Raw genomic sequence first — 25,516 nt, 5'->3', positions numbered from 1 at the left:
TTGCGTTGAAATCTCTCGTCAATTTTTCTTTTCCTTCCACATCTAGGGAGGTTAGCCACAGTGCCATGGGCTTTACACTTCTTGATGACGCTGCGCACCGTAGACACTGGAACTTTCAGGTCTTTGGAGATGGACTTGTAGCCTTGAGATTGCTCATACTTCCTCACAATTTGGATTCTCAAGTCCTCAGACAGTTCTTTGGTCTTCTTTCTTTTCTCCATGCTCAATGTGGTGCACACATGGACACAGGACAGACATTGAGTCAACTTTAATCCATGTCAACCGGCTGCAAGTGGGATTTATTATTGCCAGCCCCTGTTAGGTGCCACAGGTAAGTTACAGGCGCTGTTATTACACAAATTACAGAAGCAGCACAGGATTATTCACATAGTGCCAATACTTTTGTCCACCTCCTTTTTTATGTTTGGTGTGGAATTATATCCAATTTGGCTTGATGACAAAAATAATACCAAAGAATTTGTGATTGCAATCATTTTCAGGAAGGAACTGAGTATTCTCTGACAGAATTGCAGGGGTGCCAATACTTTTGGCCAGCACTGTAGGTGTATTTGTGTTTCCAGATGTTTTACACCTCATTCATTATTTGTAATATTTCTGTGTGATTTTCTCATTTTTCTGTGCGGCGTGCTTTGTCTGGGTGTGGTGCTTTGTGTGCGGTGTACTTTGGCTGGGTGCGGTGCTTTGCTTTGGCTGGGGGCAGTGCTTTGTGTGCGGTGTGCTTTGTCTGGGTGCAGGGTGCTTTGCTTTGTCTGGGGGCGGGGGTTTGCTTTGCTGGGGGCGGGGGTTTGTGTGCGGCGCTCGGTCTGGGGGCGGGGCTTTGTGTGCGGCGCTCTGTGTGCGGTGCTTTGTCTGGGGGTGTGGTGCTTTGGGGCGGTGCTGTGTGTGCGCGGCGCTTTGTCTGGGGGCGGGGCTTTGCTTTGCTTTGCTGGGTGCGGTGCTTTGTGTGCGGCGCTCTGTGTGTGCGGTGCTTTGTCTGGGGGCGTGGTGCTTTGTCTGGGGGGTGCGGTGCTTTGTCTGGGGGGTGCGGTGCTTTTCCTGGGTGCGGCGTTGTGTGACACTTATTGAAATGATTGTGTAAGGTTTTTCCCTTTATAAAAAGTCACAAAAAGGCAGTAGAGAAAATGTCGTCATCTTTAATTTTGCAGCGAGTCCTCGTCGTTCTTTGCTCCTTGTTATGAATTTGGTGAAAAGTCGGCAGCGCAAGAGAAGAAAAAGGTGACCTGAATCAGCCGCATAGACCTCAGGCAGATGGCGGTGAAGTCTATGAGGCCGGGCCTCCGTGCGAGGTTACCGGCCTCACAGGGGCCCCCTTTACTGTCAGGGCATCTCTACCAGACCAGGGGGATCTGACAGCCGAGACTCCAGCGATCAGCAGGTCCCAGTATGGACGGATATACACAATGTATAAAGCTGGAAAAGCGCAGCGCCGTGTGCCATGTAGTGGCCATTCTTTGTATTGCTGCTCGGTTCCTATTGAAGTGAATGTGATCTGAGCTGCAGTACTGAGAATGGTCACTACACAGGGCGGCACTGTGCTGACCTTTACTATACGGCCATGGCTATGCACCTTGGGCCCCGCCCGGCCCCCCCAGTGCTGACCGGCGCCCCGCCCCGCCCGGCCCCCCCCAGTGCTGACCAGCGCCCCGCCCCCCCAGTGCTGACCGGCGCCCCGCCCCGCCCGGCCCCCCCCCAGTGCTGACCAGCGCCCCACCCCCCCAGTGCTGACTGGCGATCCAGCTCTGCGCCTTGTGCCCATCCAGCCGCTGTGCGACCTGTATACAGATGGTCAGTGAGGACCCCGGGTCTCTGTACACCGCCCCGGCTAGGACGCTCCACCGGGGGGACACAACCACGTTCATTTTATCTTAAACTTTTAATACTAAAAAAAAAATTCAAAAAAACAGTAAGAAAAAAAAAAAAGAATCGGCAGCGTCCAGAGCGGCCACTCCTGGGGTCCGCCATTCAGTGGTCGCTGTCCTGTTCCGGGGTCTTCTCTTCCAGGCTCAGTATGAAGTCAAACTCCTCTGCAAGAAGAGTAGACATTTGTTAAGGCCGCGTTGTACCTCCTTTGTTATAACCGGTGCATCCACAGGACCCGCTAGCGCCAGCATCACCCACTTCTCACCCACCCTGAGTTAGCGGCTGCACGGACAGCCTCGCTCGCGTGAAGAGCGCCACGCCTCGGAGGGCTCCGCCGCTCGTCTTGTGCTTCTGGTGCAGAGTCTTCAGTTCCGCCAGAGAAATATAACGTCTCAGCATTCGGACAAACTGCACGTCCACCTGTGAGGAGCGTGCACGAGGCGGCAGGTAAATGGGTATCACAGAGAAGTGCATTGTGGGAACTCACACGGCCGCTACACCGTCAGTCACACGCTGCAGGAGTTACTTTCCCCAAATAGCGCCACCCCTGTGTACAGGTCACATCTGGTATTGCAGTATAGTCCCAATGGGCCTGAGATGTAATACCAGACACGACCTGCGATCAGGGGTGGCGCTGTGTTTAGAGGAAAGGCCACAATGTGCATTAACCCTTTAACAGATGTGGCCTCGGCACGCACTCACCATGGACCATTTCGGGTTGTCCTTACTACTGGCGGGGTCGTAGTGCGGGTTCTTCGGGTCAAACTGTGTGTGGTCCGGGTAACTTTCCTTCACCACCTGGAGAAAAAAGTGAGAGGGGAACAAGTGACGACCCCGCGGTGCCTCCACCTGCGACCCAGGAGGTCTCCATCCATCCAAAAAATGGTGCCGACCGTCATCTCATCAATGAAGAGAAGGTGCTGCGTTTCTTATCAATCCTGCACTCAGTGTTAACTTCACAAACAGGCTCCCGTTTTGTGTACGCAGCCCCCGTGCAGAGCCATTTATGAACGGATCACAAGTGGACAGGTGAATTGGCGTAACGGGGATTTAGCCGTATTCTGCAGACTACCCCGGGCTTGTTTGTAGTCTGTAACCATGGAGACACATGGCTGTGCATATGTGCTGTGTACACTAAACGATTTCTGAGCATGTGCGATGTCAGAAGTCCACACTGACAGGTAGTTATGCTCCTGACCTTATCGGCTCAGACCCCCGCCCGCCGGACCCACCTTCATGACCCCCGCCCGCCGGACCCACCTTCATGACCCCCGCCCGCCGGACCCACCTTCATGACCCCCGCCCGCCGGACCCACCTTCATGACCCCCGCCTGCCGGACCCACCTTCATGACCCCCGCCCGCCGGATTCACCTTGATGACCCCCGCCCGCCGGACGCACCTTGATGATCCCCGCCCGCCAGATGCACCTTGATGACCCCCGCCCGCCGGACCCACCTTCATGACCCCCGCCTGCCAGACCCACCTTTATGACCCCTGCCCGCCGGACGCACCTTGATGACCCCCGCCCGCCGGACCCACCTTGATGACCCCTGCCCGCCGGACGCACCTTGATGATTCCCACCCGCCGGACCCACCTTGATGATCCCCGCCCGCCGGACCCACCTTGATGATGCCCGCGACGCCGGGCTCCTTGCAGTTGCTGTGGTAGAAGAACGCCTCCTGCCCGACCTTCATCGCTCTCATGAAGTTTCTCGCCTGGAGAAATAAAAGGTATAAAATGAAGTCATCCGGAGCGATTCCTCATAATGGATCCGGTTCTGCCGTCAGTGTCGTCCGCGTGTCCCGGACCTGGTAATTTCGGACGCCGTCCCAGCTCGCCGTCTGGTTGGGCTGCGCCTTCAGATCTTCTATTCCAAACTGAAAAACATGAACGGATCTCCTGAAGTGCAGAAAGACGAAAATGTGACCCATATTATATATACAGCTCCTACGCAGAGCGATGGGTCTCCATGGTAACAGACTACAAAACAAGCCCGGCGTAGTCAGATCATCCAGGGGAGCTCCCGCCCTTATATTCAGTAGGAAACATGGATGGGAGGGACGCTGAGGAGCAGACTACAGATCTGGTCTGTAACCATGGAGACACAGCAGGCCTGCATAGGAGCTGCAGACACAAAACGGTTAGAGATCCAGCCTATTGTAAAGTTACTGGGCCGCAACATGGATGGACGCTATGGTTGTGTAATGGGATGCCACTACTCCCTTTATTTCCCCTCCCCCACCCCGGTCCTCACCTCCATGCCCATCCCTTTATTTCCCCTCCCCCACCCCAGTCCTCACCTCCATGCCCATCCCTTTATTTCCCCTCCCCCACCCTGGTCCTCACCTCCATGCCCATCCCTTTATTTCCCCTCCCCCACCCTGGTCCTCACCTCCATGCCCATCCCTTTATTTCCCCTCCCCCACCCCGGTCCTCACCTCCATGCCTGTCCCTTTATTTCCCCTCCCCCACCCTGGTCCTCACCTCCATGCCCATCCCTTTATTTCCCCTCCCCCACCCCGGTCCTCACCTCCATGCCTGTCCCTTTATTTCCCCTCCCCCACCCTGGTCCTCACCTCCATGCCCATCCCTTTATTTCCCCTCCCCCACCCCAGTCCTCACCTTCATGTCCAGGCCCATCCCTTTATTTCCCCTCCCCCACCCTGGTCCTCACCTCCATGCCCATCCCTTTATTTCCCCTCCCCCACCCCGGTCCTCACCTCCATGCCCATCCCTTTATCTCCCCTCCCGCACCCCGGTCCTCACCTTCACGTCCGTCCCTTTATTTCCCCTCCCCCACCCGGTCCTCACCTTCATGTCCAGGCCCTTCTCCATCCGGCTCTCCGGCTCGGACTTCATCAGCCAGCAGTGGTATTTCGGACTGTCGGCAGCGCTGGTCGCCCCGGCCCCCTTCCTCCGAGTCCTCTCGGCCTTCTTTGCCCCTGGTTCTTGTTCATCTTTTTCGTCTGTGCAGTATTAAAAAATTATTCAGAAATATTCTGCTTTTTTCTTTCTTTTCGGCTCAGCCTAATCTCAACCTGGAAACCATCAGCAAGCAGCGGCTGTCAGATGTGCGCTCCGCAGTGCAGCGATACCGGAGCTTGTCAGCTGCTGCTGCTGCGCTCCGCAGTGCAGCGATACCGGAGCTTGTCAGCTGCTGCTGCTGCGCTCCGCAGTGCAGCGATACCGGAGCTTGTCAGCTGCTGCTGCTGCGCTCCGCAGTGCAGCGATACCGGAGCTTGTCAGCTGCTGCTGCTGCGCTCCGCAGTGCAGCGATACCGGAGCTTGTCAGCTGCTGCTGCTGCGCTCCGCAGTGCAGCGATACCGGAGCTTGTCAGCTGCTGCTGCTGCGCTCCACAGTGCAGCGATACCGGAGCTTGTCAGCTGCTGCTGCTGCGCTCCGCAGTGCAGCGATACCGGAGCTTGTCAGCTGCTGCGCTCCGCAGTGCAGTGATACCGGAGCTTGTCAGCTGCTGCTGCTGCTGCTGCGCTCCACGTGAGAGAACGACCATCACAATGATATCAACATAAGATCCAGCAGCTGCTGCTTGTTGATGGTTTCCACATCACAGAGAAAAGTGATATAAAATACATAACACTGTTTTGGGTTCTGCAGCCCCCGATGTCGCCCCCAACAGTGGATTCAGACCGCGAGCAGAGACCAGACTGACCTGGAGACGCCGCGAGCAGAGACCAGACTGACCTGGAGACGCCGCGAGCAGAGACGAGACTGACCTGGAGACGCCGCGAGCAGAGACCAGACTGACCTGGAGACGCCGCGAGCAGAGACCAGACTGACCTGGAGACGCCGCGAGCAGAGACCAGACTGACCTGGAGACGCCGCGCGCAGAGACCAGACTGACCTGGAGACGCCGCGCGCAGAGACCAGACTGACCTGGAGACGCCGCGCGCAGAGACCAGACTGACCTGGAGACGCCGCGAGCAGGGACCAGACTGACCTGGAGACGCCGCGAGCAGAGACCAGACTGACCTGGAGACGCCGCGAGCAGAGACCAGACTGACCTGGAGACGCCGCGAGCAGGGACCAGACTGACCTGGAGACGCCGCGAGCAGGGACCAGACTGACCTGGAGACGCCGCGCGCAGAGACCAGACTGACCTGGAGACGCCGCGCGCAGAGACCAGACTGACCTGGAGACGCCGCGAGCAGAGACCAGACTGACCTGGAGACGCCGCGAGCAGGGACCAGACTGACCTGGAGACGCCGCGAGCAGAGACCAGACTGACCTGGAGACGCCGCGCGCAGAGACCAGACTGACCTGGAGACGCCGCGCGCAGAGACCAGACTGACCTGGAGACGCCGCGAGCAGAGACCAGACTGACCTGGAGACGCCGCGAGCAGAGACCAGACTGACCTTGAGACGCCGCGAGCAGAGACCAGACTGACCTGGAGACGCCGCGAGCAGGGACCAGACTGACCTGGAGACGCCGCGAGCAGGGACCAGACTGACCTGGAGACGCCGCGAGCAGGGACCAGACGGACCTGGAGACGCCACGAGCAGGGACCAGACTGACCTGGAGACGCCGCGAGCAGAGATAAGACTGACCTGGAGACGCCGCGAGCAGAGACCAGACTGACCTGGAGACGCCGCGAGCAGACACCAGACTGACCTGGAGACGCCGCGAGCAGAGACCAGACTGACCTGGAGACGCCGCGAGCAGGGACCAGACTGACCTGGAGACGCCGCGAGCAGGGACCAGACTGACCTGGAGACGCCGCGAGCAGAGATCAGACTGACCTGGAGACGCCGCGAGCAGAGACCAGACTGACCTGGAGACGCCACGCGCAGAGACCAGACTGACCTGGAGACACCGCGCGCTGCCTCTTACACCGACGCATCATTCACGGCAATCCCTGAATAATAAAAGGGCGACAAAAAAGTGACATCAATCCACCGCAGGAGAAAGACCATGACACCGTTATTAGGGGGACTTATGGGGTGTCCCCGGTATATTGACGGTCTTGTGGGGTGTTCCCGGTATATTGACGGTCTTGTGGGGTGTTCCCGGTATACGGAGGCTCTTGCGGGGTGTCCCCGATGTATGGAGGGTCCTGTGGAGTGTTCCCGTTATATGGAGGCTTTTGCGGGGTGTTCCCGGTATACGGAGGGTCTTGCGGGGTGTTCCCGGTATACGGAGGGTCTTGTGGGCTGTTCCCGGTATAAGGGGGGGTCTTTTGGGGTGTCCCGGTATACGGAGGTGTGAGGCAAATCCCGGGATATGAAGATGAATTATGACTTCCAGTCATAATCGCTCATCACTCCCTGGCAGTGCCCCCTCCCTTCTTGTCCTCAATGTCCAGCATCTGTGAAGGTGTCACATCCCATGGCCATCTCCTATGATATGGAAATTAGGTGATGTGGGAACAATGGACACAGGATGACTCCCTGCCGTGACCCTGTGGTAGGAGCTGCTATCTAATTAGCAAGCTTGGAAGTATCCAGACAGAACGACTCCAGTAAAAAATGGTTCATATCTCGCAAGCCATATTTCCGATAAATATGGCAACCATAAAAATGGTGTCTCCGCATGCGGACGATGCTGGCACACCCTTTTTATGGGAGCGGGAGCTTGGGAAATACCCCAGGCGTGATATCAGCCAATGAGTCCTCTCATTCTGTAGCTAAATTCATAACTGTCACAATGAGAGCATTGGCGTCCGCCTACGACGCTCCCAGGCCAAGTTATGGCCATATTCCATGTTGTGGATTTTGTCCATAACTCCAGCCAGGGGTGGAGCAGTGCTCCCTCTGAGGTCACTAAGGTAGGAGGGGACCTGGATTTGCCCAGGTTGATAACCCTACTTCGGCCATTTTCCAGTGTTCTTTCGCTGGGGGTCACGTGTAGGAAACATCTGTGGGAGTTCCTGGAAACCTGGTCTACAGCGCCCCCCTGTGGCCAGACGCAACAAGGTAACTGCTGGAACTGTGTATGCCTGTTTGTAACCCATGCTTTGATTGTAACTGTACTCTGACATATGTATATTCTGTAGATTCCCTATTGTATATATTGTAGTTTCTAGTGTGCTTTAGGCTGATTAAATTATATAATTAATCTTGGGCTGTTCTGTTATCTCGATCTTGAATCCCACGTCTGTGTGTTCGGCTAATAGTTACCGTGAAGCGGTTGGTGGCAGCGAGTTGTGCCAAGGATTATTGTGGGGAGGCCAGTGAGATCCGGGGAGGTTTTATATATTCCGCCCGCGGAGGTCGGGGGAATATATACCCTACTCTCACTGGGGACCCTTCAATAATCGGCATAAGTAGTATAGCGGCCTCCTTGCTTATTGTCGGGCAATTCCATAATTGGCCTGACTATAAGAGGGGCGCTAGAGAGCGCGTCACGTGCTCTGTCTGTCGGTCGGGAGGTATAAAGGAGGGGTGACCCCCACTTGTTACCCCCCGATTGTGACGTACTGGTAGCCAGCGCGGGGGATTTCTGAGTGACCCCCCCCGGTGGTTTGTGACATATTGGTGGCAAGCGGTGGGATCGAGATAATAGTGTGTGTGAGTGTGAGACCCATACTCCCAGACACTAAAGACTGCCTGCAGCAGCTGTGGCTGCTGGGGTCTTCAGACTAGCTCAACACTAGAGTGTCAGAGTGCAGATACTGTAAGGTGTGTGGAGGCATCAGGTGTCAGTTCTGTGTCAGTGACCAAAAGTCTGCAAGAATGGCTGATGGCACCAGGAGCAGAGCTATGCAACTGGCCAATGCTAAGGCAGGAGCCGAAGAGAGGGAGGACGGTGCTGTGGACGATGAGGAGGTTGTCCACGAGCCCTCCAGGAGCTCGACGCCAGAAAACCGTTCTGCAGAGGACAGCGCACAACCTGGCAATTATGGACAAGATGAGGAGCAGCTCACCCAAGGGTCCTCAACGAGCCAGATGCCAGCCCTCCGCTCTGCAATGGACAGTGAATCACCTGGCTCTGCAGCGTGCCGCAGATCACCACTTGCCAATCCCTCCGGCCTGAGAGGTGCAGAGGCCCTCCTTCAAGCTGCCTTGGCCAGGCTTATGGCTGGAGACCGGGATACCTACGAGATACTCATGGCCGAGCGTGGGCGACAGGCAGCGCGTGACGCTGAGGCTGCGGAGCGGCAAGCAGCGCGTGACGCTGAGGCTGCGGAACGGCAAGCAGCGCGTGAGGCTGTGGAGCGGCAGGCAGCGCGTGAAGAGCGAGAGCGAGAGCGACAGGCAGACCGTGACTACCAGCTGCAGCTAGCTCAGCTTCGGCCCTCATCAGCCACATGTGACCTTCAAAACACCAAACTTCCAAAGGTCCGTGTTGAGGACTTCCCAGTGCTGGAGAAGGATGGAGACTTGGACTCTTTCCTGACTGCTTTTGAACGGACTTGCTTGCAGCACCATCTGGACAAGGATCAGTGGGCCAAATACCTGACCCCCCGTCTAAGGGGTAAGGCCCTGGATATCCTTGGGGACTTGCCTGCTGAGGCAGATCAGGGCTACGACACCATCAAGCGGGCCCTGATCCAACAGTACAACCTCACTCCAGAGTCCTACCGCAAGAAGTTCCGGACCCTGCAAAAGGGACCAAAGGACTCCTGGGCTGACCACCGGCGGGCACTTGCCCGAGCTGCCGACCACTGGACCCAAGGCCTGCAGCTTTCCACCGGACCGGAGATCCTGGACTTGTTCATCACGGAGCAACTCTTGTGGAACTGCCCTGAGGATCTCCGCCAGTTCATCCGAGACCAGAAGCCAAAGGGGTCCACGGCTACAGCTGCCCTGGCTGATGACTACACCAACAATCGGGCTCCTGAGGCCAGGAGAGCAGCCACCAGCAGCACCTGGAGAGGGGGTAAGATGAATTCTGCGACTGCCCCACCTGCCCCTAGACTGCAGGGGGTGTCCCCCTCAACTCCCCTCTCCAGGCCCGTGGCAGAGCCAAGACGGTGCCACCAGTGCAACCTACCTGGACACTTCAAGGCCATGTGCCCTCAGCGTCCCAAGGCCCCGGCTCCGTCCCCGTCCCAAGGGCCGCCCAAGGTGTATTGTGTGGGTGGGGGTGGTGGTAGGTCCCTGGACAGCTTCCAACCTGTCACCGTCGGCCGGTCTGTGACCATAGGACTGCGAGACAGCGCCTCGGAGGTGACTCTGGTGCGGCCTGAGATGGTGTCCCCCCAAGACTTGATCCCTGGAAAAACCCTCGCTGTCTCCGGGATTGGAGGCATTGACCCGGCGCTGCCTGTTGCTGACATTTATGTGGACTGGGGCGCAGGGCGAGGGGTGAGGGAGGTGGGGGTAACTGATCGGATCCCCGCAAACGTGCTACTTGGGACAGATTTGGGGCAGATAACCTCCCAGTTTGGGCCCCCACCAAGGGCTGAACCTTCAGCCAGTACGGACATGACTCCTGACAATGTTAATGTGTTATCTATGAATGATGTAAGGGAGGAGGGAGTGAACTCTGATATTTCTGCTTGCACAGACACCATAGACACACACACAGCTGCAGCTGTGACAGGGGAGGGGGTCAGAGAAAGGTGTGACAATGCCTCTACAAGTAACCAGCCAGTGAGCTGGGATCTGTTGCCCTCTGCAGGGATAAGCAGAGAGCAGGGTGCTGCAGGGGGAGGACCAGTGTGTGGGGTGGGGGCTACCACAGCAAATGTGGGGTCCCCAGAGATTTCACAGCGGGGTTCTGTTGCTGCAGGAGGGGAACAGGCAGGTGAGATTGGGGCCGGTCCAGGAGCGGAAGTGCTCCCAGGTAAGATCTCGGTGCATGGTTCCCCCACAACCGGGGTGTCAGGAAGCCAGGTAGGTCTGCCTGAACCGGCGACTTGGTCAGGAACGGAGGAGGAGCAGGCACGACCCACGGTCGCAGCGGCTGTGGCCGCTGTCACCCGCAGTGGGAGTGCTGGAAGCCAAGGGGCCTCCCGGAGGTCCGATAGCTCTTCCCCTTCTGACCAAGTGGCAGCCGAGTCAGGTGGAGGCCAGGACACAGGTCCCGGGGTACTGACCGAAGATGTGACAGTCTCGTCGATTCTGGCCACATCTAGTCAGGGGTTTCAGGCAGCGTTAGAAGCTGACGACAGCCTGAAAGCTCTTAAGGAGCAGGCGGCACAGCCTCCCTCGGACTCGGACCTGGAGCGAGTGGTCTGGGACCAAGGACGGCTGTACCGGGCCACGGTCCAGCAGGGTTCACCGGAGGCGTGGCCCAGGGACCGACAGTTGGTGGTACCCTATCCGTTCCGGACGGAGTTGTTGCGGATCGCACATGAGATTCCGATGGCCGGACACCTAGGGATCGCTAAGACCAAGGCCAGGTTAAACCAGCATTTCTACTGGCCAAAAATGGGGGCCGATGTGGCTGCCTACTGCCGTTCGTGTGAAACCTGTCAGAGAGTGGGGAAGGCGGGGCCACGCCCCAAAGCCCCACTGGTATCTCTGCCCATCATCGATGAGCCTTTCAGGAGGGTGGCTGTGGATCTGGTCGGCCCGCTGGCCATCCCCAGCAGCTCCGGGAAACGCTTCATACTGACGGTAGTGGACTATGCCACCCGGTACCCAGAAGCAGTGGCCTTGTCGTCCATTCGGGCTGACAAGGTGGCCACCGCATTGCTGGAGATTTTCTCCCGAGTGGGTTTTCCCCAGGAAATGCTCACTGACCGGGGGACCCAATTCATGTCCCAGCTGATGGAGGCCCTCTGTAAGCAAGTCCAGGTGCGACATCTGGTGGCCAGCCCGTACCATCCACAGACTAATGGCCTGTGCGAGCGGTTCAATGGCACCTTAAAGCAGATGCTTAAGATGTTGGTCGACTCCCATGGGCGTGACTGGGAGCGGTATCTCCCACACCTGTTATTTGCTTACCGGGAGGTTCCACAGGCCTCAACAGGATTCTCACCGTTTGAGCTCCTGTACGGGCGACGTGTGCGGGGCCCCCTGGCTCTGGTGAAAGAGGCTTGGGAAGGGGATTTGGCCACCCCTGGAGTGTCGGTTATCGAGTATGTCATGCGCTTCCGGGACAAAATGCAGGCCTTGACGCAACTGGTACACGACAATATGGCTCAAGCCCAGGCCGATCAGAAGCGTTGGTACGACCAGAACGCTTGTGAGAGGACCTACCAAGTGGGTCAAAAGGTGTGGGTACTGGTCCCCGTACCACAGGACAAGCTTCAGGCAGCCTGGGAAGGCCCATACCTCGTGTACCAGCAGCTCAACCCTGTGACGTACCTGGTCACCCTGGACCCTGCCCGTGGAAGGCGGAAGCCCTTCCATGTGAACATGATGAAGGCACATCATGAGCGGGAGGCATGTGCGCTCCCCGTGTGCAACCTGCCCGAGGAGGGAGAAGCGGAAACCCTCTTGGATATGCTAGCCCAGGTTAGGGCAGGCGGATCCATTGAGGATGTGGAGGTTGGCCACCAGCTCTTGGAGGACCAACGGTCCCAGCTGTGGGCCACCCTCCTCCCCTTCCGGGGGTTGTTTACCAACCAGCCCGGAAGGACTGACTTGGCTGTCCATCACGTGGACACTGGGGATCATCCCCCGATCCGGCGTTCAGCATATCGGGTCTCCCTGGAGGTGCCGCAACACATGCGCCAGGAGATTGACGAGATGCTGAAGCTGGGGGTGATCCAGGCATCCAACAGCGCTTGGGCCTCGCCTGTAGTCCTCGTCCCTAAGAAGGACCGAACCACTCGGTTCTGCGTGGACTACAGGGGGCTCAATGCTGTCACGGTCGCCGATGCGTACCCAATGCCACGCATCGATGACCTGCTCGATCAGTTGGCCGGGGCTCAGTACCTGACCATCATGGACCTGAGCCGGGGATATTGGCAGATCCCCCTGACTCGCAAGGCCAGGGAACGCTCTGCCTTTATTACCCCATTTGGACTATACGAGTCCACGGTGATGCCATTCGGGATGAGGAATGCCCCTGCCACTTTCCAGCGGATGGTCAACACCCTGCTCAAGGGACTTGAAGGGTACGCGGCCGCGTACCTGGATGACATTGCCGTCTTCAGTCCCACCTGGGAGGACCACCTAGAGCATCTAGCACAGGTGCTCAGGCGGATCCACCGGGCAGGTTTGACCATCAAGCCGGGAAAGTGTCAGCTGGCCATGAGCGAGGTCCAGTACCTCGGTCACCGGGTAGGCGGGAGAACACTGAAGCCCGAGCCTGAGAAAGTGGAGGCCATCGCATCCTGGCCCACCCCCAGGACCAAGAAGCAGGTGATGTCCTTCTTAGGGACCGCCGGGTACTATAGGAGGTTTGTTCCACGCTATAGTAGCCTGGCAAAGCCCTTGACGGACCTCACCAAGAAGAAGCTGCCCTCTGCAGTCGATTGGACAATGGACTGCGAGACAGCCTTCCAGGCCCTAAAGGACGCCCTCTCCAGCCCGCCCGTGCTACAGGCAGCCGACTTCACGCGGCCGTTTGTAGTACAGACCGACGCCAGTGACTTCGGCCTCGGTGCGGTGCTCAGCCAGGTGGACTCTGCGAGCCAAGAGCACCCAGTCTTGTACCTGAGCAGGAAGCTGTTACCAAGGGAAGTGGCCTATTCCACGATGGAGAAGGAGTGCCTGGCCATAGTGTGGGCCCTGCAGCGTCTGCAACCCTATCTATACGGGCGCCACTTCATCGTGGAGACGGACCACAATCCCCTCAGCTGGTTGCACACCGTCTCTGGGACGAATGGGCGATTGTTGCGATGGAGCCTTGCGCTCCAGCAATACAACTTCACCATTCGCCACAAAAGGGGCCGTGACCACGGTAACGCAGACGGGCTGTCCTGACAAGGAGAGGTCGCGGACGGGCGCACGGGGGAACACCGGAGTGTGCTGCCCCCTAGCGCCCTCAAAAGGGGGGAGGTGTGAGGCAAATCCCGGGATATGAAGATGAATTATGACTTCCAGTCATAATCGCTCATCACTCCCTGGCAGTGCCCCCCTCCCTTCTTGTCCTCAATGTCCAGCATCTGTGAAGGTGTCACATCCCATGGCCATCTCCTATGATATGGAAATTAGGTGATGTGGGAACAATGGACACAGGATGACTCCCTGCCGTGACCCTGTGGTAGGAGCTGCTATCTAATTAGCAAGCTTGGAAGTATCCAGACAGAACGACTCCAGTAAAAAATGGTTCATATCTCGCAAGCCATATTTCCGATAAATATGGCAACCATAAAAATGGTGTCTCCGCATGTGGACGATGCCGGCACCCCCTTTTTATGGGAACAGGACATTGGGAAATGCCCCAGGCGTGATATCAGCCAATGGGGAACTAGTAGACAAGTCATGAGTCCTCTCATTCTGTAGCTAAATTCATAACTGTCACAATGAGAGCATTGGCGTCCGCCTACGACGCTCCCAGGCCAAGTTATGGCCATATTCCATGTTGTGGATTTTGTCCATAACTCCAGCCAGGGGTGGAGCAGTGCTCCCTGTGAGGTCACTAAGGTAGGAGGGGACCTGGATCTGCCCAGGTTGATAACCCTACTTCGGCCATTTTCCAGTGTTCTTTCGCTGGGGGTCACGTGTAGGAAACATCTGTGGGAGTTCCTGGAAACCTGGTCTACAGCGCCCCCCTGTGGCCAGACGCACAAGGTAACTGCTGGAACTGTGTATGCCTGTTTGTAACCCATGCTTTGCTTGTAACTGTACTCTGACATATGTATATTCTGTAGATTCCCTATTGTATATATTGTAGTTTCTAGTGTGCTTTAGGCTGATTAAATTATATAATTAATCTTGGGCTGTTCTGTTATCTCGATCTTGAATCCCACGTCTGTGTGTTCGGCTAATAGTTACCGTGAAGCGGTTGGTGGCAGCGAGTTGTGCCAAGGATTATTGTGGGGAGGCCAGTGAGATCCGGGGAGGTTTTATATATTCCGCCCGCGGAGGTCGGGGGAATATATACCCTACTCTCACCGGGGACCCTTCAATAATCGGCATAAGTAGTATAGCGGCCTCCTTGCTTATTGTCGGGCAATTCCATAATTGGCCTGACTATAAGAGGGGCGCTAGAGAGCGCGTCACGTGCTCTGTCTGTCGGTCGGGAGGTATAAAGGAGGGGTGACCCCCACTTGTTACCCCCCGATTGTGACGTACTGGTAGCCAGCGCGGGGGATTTCTGAGTGACCCCCCCGGTGGTTTGTGACAGGAGGGTCTTGTGGGGTGTTCCCGGTATACGGAGGCTTTTGCGGGGTGTTCCCGGTATACGGAGGGTCTTGCGGGGTGTTCCCGGTATACGGAGGGTCTTGCGGGGTGTTCCCGGTATACGGAGGGTCTTGCGGGGTGTTCCCGGTATACGGAGGGTCTTGCGGGGTGTTCCTGGTATACGGAGGGTCTTGTGGGGTGTTCCCGGTATACGGAGGGTCTTGTGGGGTGTTCCCAGTATACGGGGGGTTTGTGGGGTGTTCCCGGTATACGGAGGGTCTTGTGGGGTGTTCCCGGTATACGGAGGGTCTTGTGGGGTGTTCCTGGTATACGGAGGGTCTTGTGGGTGTGTTCCCGGTATACGGAGGGTCTTGTGGGTGTGTTCCCAGTATACGGGGGGTTTGTGGGGTGTTCCCGGTATACGGAGGGTCTTGTGGGGTGTTCCCGGTATACGGAGGGTCTTGTGGGGTGTTCCCGGTATACGGAGGGTCTTGTGGGTGTGTTCCCGGTATACGGAGGGTCTTGTGAGGTGTTCCCGGTATACGGAGGGTCTTGTGGGGTGTTCCTGGTATACGGAGGGTCTTGTAGGGTGTTCCCGGTATATGGGGGGGTCTTGTGGGGTGTTCCCGGTATATGGGGGGGTCTTGTGGGGTGTTCCCGGTATATGGGGGGGTCTTGTGGGGTGTTCCCGGTATATGGGGGGGTCTTGTAGGGTGTTCCCGGTATATGGGGGGGTCTTGTGGGGTGTTCTCGGTATATGGGGGGGTCTTGTAGGGTGTTCCCGGTATATGGGGGGGTCTTGTGGGGTGTTCCTGGTATACGGAGGGTCTTGTAGGGTGTTCCCGGTATACGGAGGGTCTTTTGGGGTGTTCCCGGTATACGGAGGGTCTTGTGGGGTGTTCCCGGTATACGGAGGGTCTTGTGGGGTGTCCCCGGTATACGGGGGGTTTGTGGGACGGTGCGGTGTGTGCAGGGCGATGTAGTGAGATGTGTGAGGAGATGCTCTTATATATAGTTATAAAGTCATAAATAAAACATAACGATAAATGAACTACTACTCCCAGCGTGCTCATTCATCCACAGCAGACGCCAGCTCGGTCCATCCATAGTTACCTAACAGCGGCGGCCCCTTTAAGACGCGCCTCTGAGCCTGTCCAATCAGAATATTATACACCACAGAGCCCCGCTCTGCTCCGCGTGGACTTGTGGGAATTGTAGTTTCCCCGATTACCCGTACAATTGTGTATCCGTGCAGATAAACTACAAGTCCCGCGGTCCCCCGGCACGGCAGACTGGCCGGCTCGCAGACATGGCGGCCGGCTTCAGACTGGGGTCGCTGCTCTCTCGGTCTCTCAGGAATGTTCTCGGCGGGAGGCGCGCGGCTTCCGGTAGAGGGATCTCTTCAGTTGTAGATCGTAAGGACACGAAGGGTTAATATTCGGTGGGCGGAGCGCGCAGAGTAGTACACACGTGACTGAGGAAAGCTGTCATTCAACTACAGGGAAGGTCATGTGACGGCAGCTGAGGGGCAAGGGAGGTCATGTGACTAGAATGCATTAACCTGATTGGTTAGAATGGAAAAGCGCTCTCTTCAGGGCTGAGGTTGCCCATGGCAACTAATTATGTATCTATAATATTGTGACCAGGAGGCATGCTGGGAGTTGTAGTTCTGCAGATGTGATATTTCCTGTTTTGCAGCTTCTGTTGGGCTGAGTGAGGAGCAGAAGGAGTTTCAGAAAGTGGCCTTCGACTTTGCCTCCAAAGAGATGTCCCCAAACATGGCGCAGTGGGATGAGCAGGTGAGGCTGGAGCAGTCAGCGCCTGTGATACATGGGGCTGAGCTGCAGTACCGCACACCCCCTGAGCTCAGCGGCGGCGCTCGTCCTGCTCATGTGATCTCATCTCCTCCTCTGTGCACAGGAGATCTTCCCGGTGGAGACCATGCGGAGGGCGGCACAGCTCGGCTTTGGCGGGATCTACATCCGTCCGGACGTCGGAGGATCGGGCCTGTCCCGCCTGGACACCTCCATCATATTCGAGGCGCTGTCTACCGGCTGCGTCAGCACCACCGCGTACATGAGCATCCACAAGTGAGAGGCGCCCACCGCCCTGAAACCCATCATGCTGCGCCCTGCACCTACTGTGCAGTACCCACCATACTGCACCCACCGCCCTGTGCCCACCACCCTGCACCCACTGCCCTGTGCCCACCACCCTGCACCCACCGCCCTGTGCCCACCACCCTGCACCCACCAGGCTGCGCCCACCTCCCTGCACCCACTGTGCTGCACCCACCGCCCTGCACCCACCATGCTGCGCCCACCGCCCTGCACCCACCATGCTGCACCCACCATGCTGCGCCCACCTCCCTGCACCCACTGTGCTGCCCCCACCATACTGCACCCACCATGCTGTGCCCACCGCCCTGCATCCACTGCCCAGCATCCACCATGCTGTGCCCACAGCCCTGAAACCCACCGTGCCCTGGACCCACCATGCTGCACCCACCGCCCTGCAGCCACCATGCTGTGCCCACCGCCCTGTACCCACTGTGCTGCACCCACCGCCCTGCACCCACCATGCTGCGCCCACCGCCCTGCACCCACCATGCTGCACCCACCATGCTGCGCCCACCTCCCTGCACCCACTGTGCTGCCCCCACCATACTGCACCCACCATGCTGTGCCCACCGCCCTGCATCCACTGCCCAGCATCCACCATGCTGTGCCCACAGCCCTGAAACCCACCGTGCCCTGGACCCACCATGCTGCACCCACCGCCCTGCAGCCACCATGCTGTGCCCACCGCCCTGTACCCACTGTGCTGCACCCACCGCCCTGACCCACCATGCTGCGTCCACCGCCCTGCACTTACCATGCTGTGCCCACCACCCTGCACCCACTGTCCTGCACTTACCATGCTGTGCCCACCACCCTGCACCCACTGTGATGCGCCCACCGCCCTGCACTTACCATGCTGTGCCCACCACCCTGCACCCACCATGCTGCGCCCACAGCCCTGAAACCCACCGTGCTGCGCATTGGACCCACCATGCTGCGCCCACCGACGTGCATCCACTATACTGCACCCACCGCCTTGCATCCACCATGCTGTGCACACAGCCCTGAAACCCACCGCGCTGCGCTTTGCACCTATTGCGCTGTGCACCCACCATACTGCGCCCACCACCCTGAAACCTACCGAGCTGCGCCCTGCACCTACCGCGCTGCTTCTCTATACACGACCATGCTGTGCCCCCTGTACCTCCACAAGAGATCGCTCTGCAGCCTGCACCCACCGTGCTGCACCAAGCACAAGAAATCATGTAAAGCTGTAAATCCATTTCTAAATCATGTGTGGGCTTGGCTGATTAGTAATGTAGGGACTATGATAATCGCCTTTCTCCTGTGCCCGGTGGCGTGGCTCGCGCTCTTAGTCGCCCGGTCCCCTGCAGCTGCAGTGACTAGATCTGTGCTGCAGATAGGGGACATTTCTGTCGTCATTTTTACAACCAAAGTCAATGTCTTATTTGATATTTTGGTGAAGCTCCTCACCTCTGACGTCGGCTCTGGATACTTCTCTGTGGGTGTCTGATAACCCAGGATGTCCCCTGATCCGGCACCTGTCAGTCCTGATGATGATGCGGGGGCAGTGCCAGGTGTTAGAGGGGTCTGTTTTGGGTGATCTGTGACTGTCACATTGTGTTCCCCCCACAGTATGTGTGTTTGGATGATCGACACATTTGGGAATGATGAGCAGAGACACCGGCTGTGCCCCCCCCTCTGCAGTATGGAGAAGTTTGCATCTTACTGTCTGACAGAACCAGGTGAGGCCTGACTGCAATATATATATATATATATATATTATTTATTTTTATTTTTTTCTATATCCCCTCCTCGGGCGGTGGTGTTACTTACGCGCTCCCCTCTGGGCTCTTCTCCTCCAGGCAGTGGAAGTGACGCGGCTTCTTTGCTGACATCTGCAAAACGAGACGGCGATCACTACATCTTGAATGGCTCTAAGGTGCGGGGCGGGAGGCTGAGGTGCGCGCGGGGGCGGGAGGCTGAGGTGCGCGCAGGGGCGGGAGGCTGAGCCGCAGGAGGCTGAGGTGCGCGCGGGGGCGGGAGGCTGAGGTGCGCGCGGGGGCGGGAGGCTGAGGTGCGCGCGGGGGCGGGAGGCTGAGGTGCGCGCGGGGGCGGGAGGCTGAGGTGCGCGCGGGGGCGGGAGGCTGAGGTGCGCATGGGCAGGAGGCTGAGCCGCGCATTGGCAGGAGGCTGAGCCGCGCATTGGCAGGAGGCTGAGCCGCGCATTGGCAGGAGGCTGAGCCGCGCATTGGCAGGAGGCTGAGCCGCGCATGGGCAGGAGGCTGAGCCGCGCAGGGCAGGAGGCTGAGCCGCGGGAGGCTGAGGTGCGCGCGGGGGCGGGAGGCTGAGGTGGGGGCGGGAGGCTGAGGTGGGGGCGGGAGGCTGAGGTGGGGGCGGGAGGCTGAGGTGGGGGCGGGAGGCTGAGGTGCGCGCGGGGGCGGGAGGCTGAGGTGCGCGCGGGGGCGGGAGGCTGAGCCGCGGGAGGCTGAGGTGCGCGCGGGGGCGGGAGGCTGAGGTGCGCGCGGGGGCGGGAGGCTGAGCCGCGCGGCGCTGTTTGCTGCACCGTCACTCGGTTGTCCTCGCTGGATTTTCCCTCTCAGCTAGTTCTTCTATGACATTTTCCCCTTACTATCCGCTCCACGTACCTCCGCTTGCTGGACACTTGTCGGGAGCAGGATGAGATTCTCCGGATTCGGCGGTGACTCTGGTCCGCACCTCCTCGCTGCAGCACCTCCTCTTCCCCATCCTCCTCTTCCTCTCTCCAGGCTTTTATCAGCGGTGGTGGAGACACAGACGTGTATGTAGTGATGTGCAGGACGGGGGGCAGCGGAGCTCGGGGCATCTCCTGCCTGGTGGTGGAGAAAGGGACCCCGGGGCTCAGCTTTGGAAAGAAAGAAAAAAAGGTGAGGAGTCAGATCACATCTGTGCAAAATCAGGGCTCAGGGCGGTCACCTGCGTGACATCACTGCACTCCCCTGTGACATCATCATCCAGTGCTGAGTGACAACCACTGAGCGCAGCTGTGACAGCGTTATCACCCAGCTTTCTACAAGTGTTTATGGAGTTAGGTCTGCCACTCAGGCTCTGTAGAAAGCTGGGTGATGAGCCCTGAGCGGCCCGGTCATTACTGTCTATATACCTGCATTGTGACGGGCGTATTTATGTAACCAGTGCTGATTTAAGGTTACTCAGGGTCTGTGGAAAGCTGGGGGTCTCTGCTCTTATATTCTCCTTTGCGACCCCCAATGATTTGTGTCTCAGGTCGGGTGGAACTCGCAGCCAACGAGAGCGGTGATATTTGAGGATTGTGCCGTCCCCGTAACAAACCGGCTCAGTGAGGAAGGCCAAGGATTCGGGATTGCAATGAAAGGACTGAATGGAGGGAGGATAAACATAGGTGAGAGGCTGCGGTCTGTGCGGGGGCGGCCGTGCGGGGGCCCCACCTCTCTGCTGAGCTGAATGACGACCTGTCAGCGGGGGGATGTCACAGAAAACAATATGGAGTCCTGAGGGGAGCAGCAGGAATAAAATCAGCGCAGATCTGTCCTATGCCTCTCGGGCCCCTCCTCTGTAATATCCCTCTCGGGCCTCCCCCCCCCCCCCCTGTTCTATCCCTCCTGGGCTCCCCCTCTGTCCTATGCCTCTCGGGCCCCTCCTCTGTAATATCCCTCTCGGGCCTCCCCCCCCCCCCTGTTCTATCCCTCCCGGGCCCCCCTCTGTCCTATTCCTTCCGGACCACTCTTTGTCCTCTCTCTCCCTGTGCGGTCAGACACCTCCGTTACACAGTACACAGCAGGGGCACATATATAAGATTATCTCGGGACACATCCAATTGTGTAAATTATTATTATTCCAAAATCTAAGGATTAAAATCAACTTCATAATGACCTTTGTGGACCCCCCGTTGTTTGTGTTGCAGCCTCGTGCTCGCTGGGTGCGGCCCACGCCTCTGTGTTGCTCTCCCGCGATCACCTCGCTGTGCGGAGGCAGTTTGGGGAGCCGCTCGCTAATAATCAGGTAACGCTCCCGCCTTCTGCTGTCACTGCCGTAATCTCCATGTTGGGGTTCTTTGTGTCACCCTCGTTTCCCCTCAGTATCTGCAGTTCCGATTGGCGGAGATGGCGACACAGCTGGTTACTGCGCGGCTCATCGTGCGCCACGCAGCACAGGCTCTGCAGGACGAGCACAGAGATGCCGCCACGCTCTGCGCTATGGCCAAACTGTACGCCACCGACGAGTGCTTCAAGGTGAGCGACGGAAGAAACGGAAGAAAAAATACATCCAGAAATGTTCTACAGCTCAAACATGCGACAGACGCCAGAACGTCTATAATATCTGATTATTGTTTACCTGTTATGTCACAATTTGTGTTACCTCCTGTATTATACTCCAGAGCTGCACTCACTATTCTGCTGGTGCAGTCACTGTGTACATACATTACATTACTGATCCTGAGTTACCTCCTGTATTATACCCCAGAGCTGCACTCACTATTCTGCTGGTGGAGTCACTGTGTACATACATTACTGATCCTGAGTTACCTCCTGTATTATCCTCCAGAGCTGCACTCACTATTCTGCTGGTGCAGTCACTGTGTACATACATTACATTACTGATCCTGAGTTACCCCCTGTATTATACTCCAGAGCTGCACTCACTATTCTGCTGGTGCAGTCACTGTGTACATACATTACATTACTGATCCTGAGTTACCTCCTGTATTATACTCCAGAGCTGCACTCACTATTCTGCTGCTGCAGTCACTGTGTAGATACATTACATTACTGATCCTGAGTTACCTCCTGTATTATACTCCAGAGCTGCACTCACTATTCTGCTGCTGCAGTCACTGTGTAGATACATTACATTACTGATCCTGAGTTACCTCCTGTATTATACTTCAGAGCTGCACTCACTATTCTGCTGGTGCAGTCACTGTGCACATAAATTACATTACTGATCCTGAGTTACCTCCTGTATTATACTCCAGAGCTGCACTCACTATTCTGCTGGTGCAGTCACTGTGTACATACATTACATTACTGATCCTGAGTTACCTCCTGTATTATACTCCAGAGCTGCACTCGCTGTTCTGCTGGTTACATTACCGCTCTGTTCTCTCGGTAGGTGTGTAATCAGGCTCTGCAGATGCACGGAGGTTACGGATATCTGAAGGATTACGCGGTGCAGCAGTTTGTGCGGGATATCCGCGTTCATCAGATCCTGGAGGGTGAGTATTGCAGCTCTCCGGTGCCGCCCCCCGGAGGGAGGAGCTGCTCTATAGGCTCATGAGGAGGAGACAGTAATAAATGTTTTGTTCCCGATGCTAGGAACTAACGAGGTGATGAGGATGATCGTGGCCAGAAATATATTACAGGGATGATGACGGCCGAGCCTCCATCATCACATGAACTTTATGCCAATGTGGACATTACCGCAGGAGAGCAGCGCTCACTCAGCTCTGCTACATGCACCGTCCTGAGGAGCAGAAGATGGGACACGGCAGATTATTCACAGCTTCACTGATTTCTTTATTTTCTGGTGACTTAATTATATTCATATTTTATTTATGTGGTGACCACACATTTCACCTCCATGTATAATGTAATGTATGTACACAGCGACTGCAGCAGCAGAATAGTGAGTGCAGCTCTGGAGTATAATACAGGAGGTAACTCAGGATCAGTAATGTAATGTATGTACACAGTGACTGCACCAGCAGAATAGTGAGTGCAGCTCTGGAGTATAATACAGGAGGTAACTCAGGATCAGTAATGGAATGTATGTACACAGTGACTGCACCAGCAGAATAGTGAGTGCAGCTCTGGAGTATAATACAGGAGGTAACTCAGGATCAGTAATGGAATGTATGTACACAGTGACTGCACCAGCAGAATAGTGAGTGCAGCTCTGGAGTATAATACAGGAGGTAACTCAGGATCAGTAATGGAATGTATGTACACAGTGACTGCACCAGCAGAATAGTGAGTGCAGCTCTGGAGTATAATACAGGAGGTAACTCAGGATCAGTAATGGAATGTATGTACACAGTGACTGCACCAGCAGAATAGTGAGTGCAGCTCTGGAGTATAATACAGGAGGTAACTCAGGATCAGTAATGGAATGTATGTACACAGTGACTGCACCAGCAGAATAGTGAGTGCAGCTCTGGAGTATAATACAGGAGGTAACTCAGGATTAGTAATGTAATGTATGTACACAGTGACTGCACCAGCAGAATAGTGAGTGCAGCTCTGGAGTATAATACAGGAGGTAACTCAGGATCAGTAATGTAATGTATGTACATTTGGAACGTGGACCTTTATTGTGGACATAGACCGGAGCTGTTGCAGGCCGTGGATGATGGAGTTGATATCACATTGTTCGGACCCATTGAGCCGTGTCCACATTATATTGTTATATCTGCAGCAGTCTAGATGACAGTATTGAGTGCCGGAGTGTGAAGTGTGGACATTTGGGGTCAGTGGATCCTCAGATTTACCGTACGATGCTGAGCACCGTCTCATCTCTCCTCTGCTTCACTCTGGTAAGGGGGCTTTACACGCTGCGATATCGTTAATGATTTATCGTCGGGGTCACGTCGTTAGTGACGCACATCCGGCGTCATTAATGATATCGCAGCGTGTGACCCTTATGTGCAACCTAAAACGATCGCAAAAGTGGCAAAAAGCGTTTGCCGCGGAGAGATTGTCCTAGAACAAAAAATCGTTTACCTCTCATTAGCGATGTTGTTCCTTGTTCCTGCGGCAGCACACATCGCTGTGTCTGACACCGACCGCAGGAGCGAGGAACATCACCTTACCTGCGTCCACCGGCAATGAGGAAGGAAGGAGGTGGGCGGGATGTTTACGTCCCGCTCATCTCCGCCCCTCCGCTTCTATTGGACGGCTGCCGTGTGACGCCGCACGACCCACCCCCTTAGAAAGGAGGCGGATCACCGGCCAGAGCGACGTCTCAGAGCAGGTAAGTCCGTGTGACGGGGGTAAGCGAGGTTGTGCGCGATGGGCAGCGATTTATTTGCCCGTGACGCAGAACCGACGGGGGCAGGTACGATCGCTAGCGATCTCTCAGCGTGTAAAGCCCGCCTTAGTTTTCCCGGATGATCTCTGTCTCTGGAAACCTTTGTCACTTGTTTTCCTGGCACATGTCGCATCAGAGCGGGCGCTGCCATCTGTTTACTGTTTAGAAAAGCTGGAAATATGGAGTCAATAAGATTATAGAAATAAAGAGGGAAACAGCGGAACTGAAATGAAAAATACAAAATTGGATTCTAATGACGAGTGAGGACCCGCGCGTGGTCGTGCCTGCTCATCACTAGCCATGACCCTGAAGTATAAAAGAGTGAAGACGCCTACAAGTGCATCTCAATAAATTACAATATCATCAAAAAGTTAATGTATTTCAGTAAGGCCCCTTTCACATTGCGTTTTTACTTACGTTCAGGGGTCCTGTCAGGTATCTGTCCGAACCGCCCCTCCCCTTCCCGCAAAATGTGTTTCGGACGCATCACTGTGACATGTATCGGAGAAAACACGGGTCTTTTGAAATAAAAAATGTCCATATTCACCTGTATCTAGCGCTGTTTTCTTCGCCTCTGCTGTCTCCTGCTTCTGACCCCCCCCGCTAATTATGTTCATTGAATATTCACTGCACCTTGGACCTGGAAGCCGGAGCATCGCCGGGGACTGCATCGCTGGGGACAGCAACACCGGTGATAGGTGAGTAGTCAGCAAGCAGTGATGTCCAGGAGGTCATCTGAGTTCTCAGTGAACGCTGATGAAACCCGTGACGTGAGGTCACTGTGGTGACACCTGTAATGCGGGTGTCATCAGGAAGGTCATCAGAGTTCATTGTGAACTCAAATGACCTCCTGGATGTCACTGTACACACACTGCTTGCTTTGTGAATGCTCATCTGTCTCCGTGATGCTGTACCCAGCGCTGTCAATCAATGAATATAATGAGCGATGGTCAGCAGCAGGAGGCAGCAGAAAATATTTTTATTACAAAGACCTGTGCTTTCTCCGATCCGTGTCACACGTATGCAAACACGGATGACACATGTATGACCATACCCATGCGTGTGGCTTGTACCAGGTTGAACACGGACGGCTGAAACCGGCCTTCGTACGATGCTGAGTAAATGCGCAAAATAGCAAAGTCTAGTGAATCTGCACGGACACCGCCCGCGTCCACATCAGGGGTCTCCCAATACTGCTGGGGTCTGGCCGCACTCGCTGTGGCTGGCGGCCATATATGACGGGTCTGGCGGCTGCACTTGTGAGGTGTTTCTTCAGGTGGGATCATCCCTGAGACCCCGGAGCTTCTGCCTATTGGGGGGAGAAAGGCAGTAAAAGCGTCCGGGGGGGGGTCGTATCAAGTGTC

At 56.3% G+C, this 25,516-nt stretch overlaps 2 protein-coding genes across 3 annotated transcripts; one reads left to right on the top strand and one right to left on the bottom strand.

Annotated features, from left to right (window-relative positions):
* Positions 1-1,788: 1,788 nt before the first annotated feature.
* On the bottom strand, positions 1,789-18,967 carry THYN1 (thymocyte nuclear protein 1). 2 transcript variants are annotated; one of them, XM_075328691.1, is made up of 8 exons: positions 18,945-18,967; positions 6,707-6,758; positions 4,695-4,849; positions 3,692-3,760; positions 3,506-3,598; positions 2,584-2,679; positions 2,151-2,301; positions 1,789-2,045 (listed from the first exon to the last, which is right to left on the bottom strand). In XM_075328691.1, the coding sequence occupies exons 2-8, from the start codon at positions 6,744-6,746 to the stop codon at positions 1,984-1,986; spliced, it is 666 nt and encodes a 221-aa protein (XP_075184806.1). In that variant the 5' UTR covers positions 6,747-6,758; positions 18,945-18,967; the 3' UTR covers positions 1,789-1,983. The 2 variants fall into 2 exon arrangements, with proteins under 2 accessions (XP_075184806.1, XP_075184804.1); XM_075328689.1 differs by lacking the exon at positions 18,945-18,967 and adding an exon at positions 16,141-16,537.
* Positions 16,308-24,522, top strand: LOC142256799 (isobutyryl-CoA dehydrogenase, mitochondrial-like). Its single transcript, XM_075328688.1, has 11 exons — positions 16,308-16,442; positions 16,726-16,826; positions 16,948-17,117; positions 18,744-18,853; positions 18,974-19,050; positions 19,877-20,014; positions 20,373-20,508; positions 21,031-21,128; positions 21,206-21,358; positions 22,239-22,341; positions 22,442-24,522. Exons 1-11 carry the CDS (start codon positions 16,337-16,339, stop codon positions 22,492-22,494), a joined length of 1,245 nt encoding a protein of 414 aa, XP_075184803.1. The 5' UTR covers positions 16,308-16,336; the 3' UTR covers positions 22,495-24,522.
* The last annotated feature ends 994 nt before the right edge of the window (positions 24,523-25,516 follow it).

The sequence above is a fragment of the Anomaloglossus baeobatrachus genome, chromosome 11 (assembly GCF_048569485.1).
Source record: "Anomaloglossus baeobatrachus isolate aAnoBae1 chromosome 11, aAnoBae1.hap1, whole genome shotgun sequence".
Lineage (NCBI taxonomy): Eukaryota > Metazoa > Chordata > Amphibia > Anura > Aromobatidae > Anomaloglossus > Anomaloglossus baeobatrachus.
This window is presented reverse-complemented; position numbering and strand designations above follow the sequence as displayed.